Genomic DNA, 5,117 nt, shown 5'->3' on the forward strand with positions numbered 1-5,117 from the left:
ACTTCCCCAAACCTTTTTTCTTCAAAATACGTAAACTGCAGCAGATAATATTTTGCCCTGCTCAAGGCCCTGCACTAGTTTGATTTAAATCAATCCTCAGTGCAACCCTGTGAGGTAGGTTCATTATTATTTCTATTTTCTCAGTGGAGAAACTGAGGCTCCAAGATTCCTGTTTTTACCTGTGGTCACATGAGTAAGTGGCAGAGCCAGGTGCAAACCCCAGTGGTCTGACCACAGGGCTCTCACGCTGAAATCCCCAGACTGCAGCCAGTGACTGATGACCGGACATCGTGCAGGGCGAACCCCACGTGGGGTTCTGGGGCACGTACCCTAAAATGAAACTTCAGCGGAAGTGGCAAAGGTCTCTCAGGGCCAGCGAGCTTGACAGGGCCTTAGCACACCTTGCGTGTCCTCAGGGCTACGGTCCTTTCCAGACCAAAGAGTGCCTGAGAAATGCTGGCGGAATGCAAAGACGCCACCCTCCGAGTGACTTTCTGAGTACCAGTGGAGTGAAGGTGAGGACAATGAGTGGCCTTTGACAAAACAGGCATTTAGAACATTCTTAGAAGCCAGTTATAAGAGCATCGTGACGTGCCGATTGTGTGTGAACTAACGTCTCAATCGAGCGTGTCCACTCCGGTGTGCATGTCCAGTCAGGACAATGGCGGCCTCCTGGAGGGAGGCTGAATCAGGAGGGCTGCGGGTCAAGCCCAGCACAGCCGCGCAGCTGCCATGTCACCCTGGCCGGGTACCTCCCTTCCTCGCATCTCGGGTTTCTGAGTTAGAGTACATCGTTTATCCCCAGCACCGACACGCTGACTGGGCCCAGGTAGGACAAATTTCACTCGACTCCAAGAAGAATATCCTGGAAGGTTGTCTGCTATTTGGGGGAGAAAGGCTGTGACATGCCCTCCTCCCCGTCCCCCCACTTCCCCCCAACCCTCGGACTCCAAGATCAAAGTTTTCTACTTTTTGAAGTATTAAAATACCATTTTCAAAATGGTTTTTCAAACTCGTTCACTTGGCAGAACAAAACACTTCGCTCTTATGTTGGTGCCTTTGGGCAGATTATTTTTTGGAGCTGGGCATGGTGTGTGAACTCCTAGAGTCTGGGTGCTGTCGCATGCCCCCCAGGTGCTACCTGCCCTGTCCTGGCTGTCCTCACCTTGCGGCCGGTCAAGTAGAAGCTGTTGATGTTGCTTGGCTCAAGTCCCTTCATCATCATGGCCACACACCTGCAGAGACAGGACAGGAGCTATTCCTGAGGTCCACCCCCCAGGCTGCTTTCAGGGAGCGGGCAGCCCCCGAGATCCGCATTCCATGCCAGGAGGCTGGCGGGCGGAAGGAGCGTCCTCTGAGGAACAGGGCCTTCTGTCATTTCTCCCCAGGTGGACCAGCGGGATCCGAAGGCCCGGGGGAAGGGCTGTGTCCCAAAACGGGTTGTCGGATAGATGGGCAGTTTCGACTCTGCTCTTTGCACTTTTCTCTCTCTCATAAGATCTGCAATGACCGTGTGTCACGTGTGCAAAAACAAAGATATTGTTTACAAGAAAAAACAAGTCTCTATCGGAAATGAGTGGGAAAACTGAGCCCTGACAGTGATGGGAAAAGTCAGCTTGTCTTCAAATGGCCAGTGTTTGTGCGTGTGAACTAAACGAACAGACTTTTGTAGCCAAAGGTAAACACTGGTGAAATTGATAAGCACGGTCCGCGTGCTGAGAAGTCACTTTGCACATGGGCGCCGAATCCCCCGCCTTTGGATTTCACTCCTGTGAGTGTGTTGCTGGAAAGAGGCTCCTCTGTGAGCTGATGACGTGTTAGTGTGAAATGGTGATTCCTTTGAAGACTCAAAGCCGAGCTCTGTGCAAAGACCCTGGATGTCCTGGCCCACAGAAGAGGAATATTCCATGAAATGGATAGGGAGACCCCCCTTCCGATCTCTCCCAGGGCTGGCCCTGGCTGCACCCCACCGAGACCCCTTACCTTTGAAACAGGCTGCTGAACTGGAGAGTGTGAGCGGAAGCCAGCACGCCCAGCACCTCATCCAGATCCACCTCCGCCTGGCTCACGTACAGGTTCTTCAGGGCTGTGGCGAAGGCTGGGGCGGGGAGCGGGGGGCAAGCACTGAGACAGAGCCATCAGCATGGGGCTCTGCACCCCGTGTCCCTCCTCACTCGCAGGCGCCCCGCCTGCTGGATGCTCTAGTGCCCGCTGGCTGGGTGGCCACAGATGCCATTGGAGACACCGCGCAGGCTCCCAGCCTTGCAGAAGAGATTGGGATGGAGCTAAAGAAAACGGAGCTTCTGCTGAAAAAATGCTCCTGCGAGCCCGACCTTGGAGTCTGTGGCCCGGGGTCCTCCCTTCACCCGGGGCCCTGGCCCGTGCGGGGAGGTGATGCCCAATGTGCAGAACGCTGTGTGCGTGTAGGTACGATTTTTTCCTCTGGAGATGACATATAACTTACAGCAGATTTTCCTCGCAGTCTGCAGTCTTCAAAAAGGTTAAGGACTCCTGGGAGGAGCCAGGAGACTTGGGGACATTAGGGTCTGAGCTCCTGTGAGTCGGGAGCAGAGGGACTCGGCTTACTCCCAGCTCTGCCTCACCCCAAGCTGTGGTGGGGACCAGTGGGCTCCGAGGACAACTGGCCTCACCAGGGCTTAAGGGGATCATTGCCTGACTTACTGATTTATAGACCGTAACAGTATGCGACAACACGTATGTCCCATTAACACAGAAGTATGTTCCTAGGTGGCCAGGATGGGCTAGGGAGAAGGTGAGCCCAGGGGAGCCCCCTGAGAGAGGCCTCTGCTGCTGGAAGCCAGCCAGTGAGGGGCCTGGGCAGGAAGGGGTGGGTCCAGTGCAGGTCAAGTGCTTGTGGGGGGCAAGGGTGGGCCCAGTGACCCTGGAAGGCAGTTACATTTTCCCGGGTCCATCTGAGAAGCTCGTGACTTCCCTCCCCCTCTGCATCCCTGACGTCCCTTTCCCGAGGACGAGGACGAGCCGCTCGTTAGCAGCATTTTCCCAGGCTGGCCCAGCCGCCCCTCCCCTCCGCTGCTGACAGGGCAGAGCTGTTTGTAGGAAGGAAGCACTGAGCAGTGGGCCACTTGTTTGCCGGGTTTTGTCTTTCGTTTTTGGCATCTGGGCGGGCCATGCGTCCGATGGCATCTCTGAAAAGGAGGGTAGGCGTACGTTACCGACTTTAGTGACCAGGGGATCGTTGATCTTCAAGGAAATGATCATCTTCTTGACGGGGGGTCTTTCTTTGCTCCTCCTCGGTGCCGGCGCTAGCGAAGGAAACGGGGTGAGGGTGTGAGGGTGTGAAGCCACCGCGCCTCGTGTGAGACACGGCGTCGGGCTCCGTTGCCTTTGTGCAGCCTGGCCCCTGGCACGCGTGTGTTCTGTCTGTTTGTTTGCTTATTTGTGCACTTTTCGAAGTGATTATTCATTCTGAAGTAGTTGAAGACTCACACGACGTGGCGAAAATGGTAGAGTTCCCGTGTGCCCCCCGGGCAGCTTCCCCGATGGCCTTACACGGCCAGTGGTCGTGGGAACCAGGACACAGATGCTCACGCTGCATTTAAGTAGCACTCGGCCCTCCCCTTTCCTCTCCTCTTTGCTCCCCGCTTTCTCTCACTCGCCATGAGCAGTTTGAGGAGAACGGCTGAGACTCGGACTTCTCTTTGCCCCGAGCACCTGGCTCACACCTGGCCCACACCTGGCCCCTACCTGGCTCGAGCAGGAGCACAGTGACCCCCTGCTGAAGGACAAATGTGGGGCAGAGGCGTCCACCCAGTGGATCCACAGGTCTCCAGAGAGGGGTGTCACCAGCAAAGGCTTCCGGGAGGAGGGGAAGGGAACCCCCCCCCCCCCAGTCTCCCCCATCCACTCGGGGCCATTCTAGAGCACGAGTCCCAACACACAGTGCTCTCAGGTCCCCAGCAGCATCTCAGGCCTCAGGCCCAAAGCCAAAGCCCCTCTGGTGGCCCCAGGACCCTCCCACTGGGCCCCAAACCTGCCCTCTCACACTCTGTTCCGCACAAGAGTCTTGGGGCTCCCTCCCTCCCCCATCAGGAGCCTACTTGACCCCAAAGGTCAGGGAGCACGCCCTACCCCCAAGCGGGTTTTTGTTTTCCTCCTGGACTAGCCACCTGCCGTTACACCGCCTGCCACTACACCGCCTGCTGGGTTTATCTGCTGGGCAGACACACTGGATGGTTTACTTGCCACTCCGTCCCCGGGAACAAGCACAGTCCCGCACACACTGGTGCTCAGTAAATGTTTGCCGAATGAATAGGATGAATGGATCCCATTACCGGCATCGCAAAGCCCGGTGAGCTCGAGGTTCTGGGCAATGGGAAATGGCGTGAGTCAGGAGCAAGAACGTCTGTCACACTTTGCAACTGCAAAGACGGCAGAGGAAAAGAGAACAGAGATCCATTTTCCTCAGGCAAGCAAGGTCCCCGAGCCTTTCCTCACCACACTCACGGCACCTGGCTCCGTTCAGGCTCTCATTTGGCAAATACTTGTTGAGCACCTACTAAGTGCAGGGCCTGGCTCCTGGCTCTGTATTCCTCTCCTGGGTTACTGCATGGCCTCCCATCCACACGTTCCATTCTCTCAGACACCCGCACTGGGGGCGATAAATGAGATGATGCACGTGAGTGCCTGACGCATAGTAGGCACTCAGGAGGTGGTGGTTAGTATCATTATGTACCGTGCTATTTATCATGCTCTATCATCATCGTGGGTGATTAAGTTCCTAGCATAATGTATCAGTTAAGTACTCAACACTTGTGGAAGGAAGGAAGGAAGGAAGGAAGGAAGGAAGGAAGGAAGGAAAGAAAAGAGGAAAAGAGGAATGTTATCAGCTAGGTCAGAGTAGGTAAAAGACAGAAGTTCAACATTCCTCCATTTTAAATAAAACTTCAAAGCCTGTTAGGACGAGGCCTTGACTTTTCCATGGCGCCCGCTTATAAGTTATGATAATCTGACCACGTGCTTCCAAGCTGCTCAGAAGCCAAAGTGGTTCGATTTCCTTCATGAACATCCTCCTGGAGAATAAGCGGGTCCTGCCGAACCACAGCTGATCCTGGACTCTTGGCGGAAGGCCCGAGCGG

The 5,117-nt window shown here is 55.3% G+C and overlaps 1 protein-coding gene across 1 annotated transcript in view; it reads right to left on the bottom strand.

The window, feature by feature from the left end:
* BTBD16 (BTB domain containing 16) overlaps positions 1-5,117 on the bottom strand; it is a 35,983-nt gene that overhangs the window by 22,578 nt on the left and 8,288 nt on the right. The window contains exons 5-7 of the mRNA XM_015590629.1: positions 3,195-3,284; positions 1,984-2,098; positions 1,166-1,235 (exon numbers count right to left, since the gene is read on the bottom strand). Of these exons, the coding sequence (XP_015446115.1) occupies positions 1,166-1,235; positions 1,984-2,098; positions 3,195-3,284 (275 nt within the window). The remainder of the gene's footprint in view (positions 1-1,165; positions 1,236-1,983; positions 2,099-3,194; positions 3,285-5,117) is intronic.

Source organism: Pteropus alecto, unplaced genomic scaffold, assembly GCF_000325575.1.
Source record: "Pteropus alecto unplaced genomic scaffold, ASM32557v1 scaffold205, whole genome shotgun sequence".
Taxonomy (NCBI): Eukaryota; Metazoa; Chordata; class Mammalia; order Chiroptera; family Pteropodidae; genus Pteropus; species Pteropus alecto.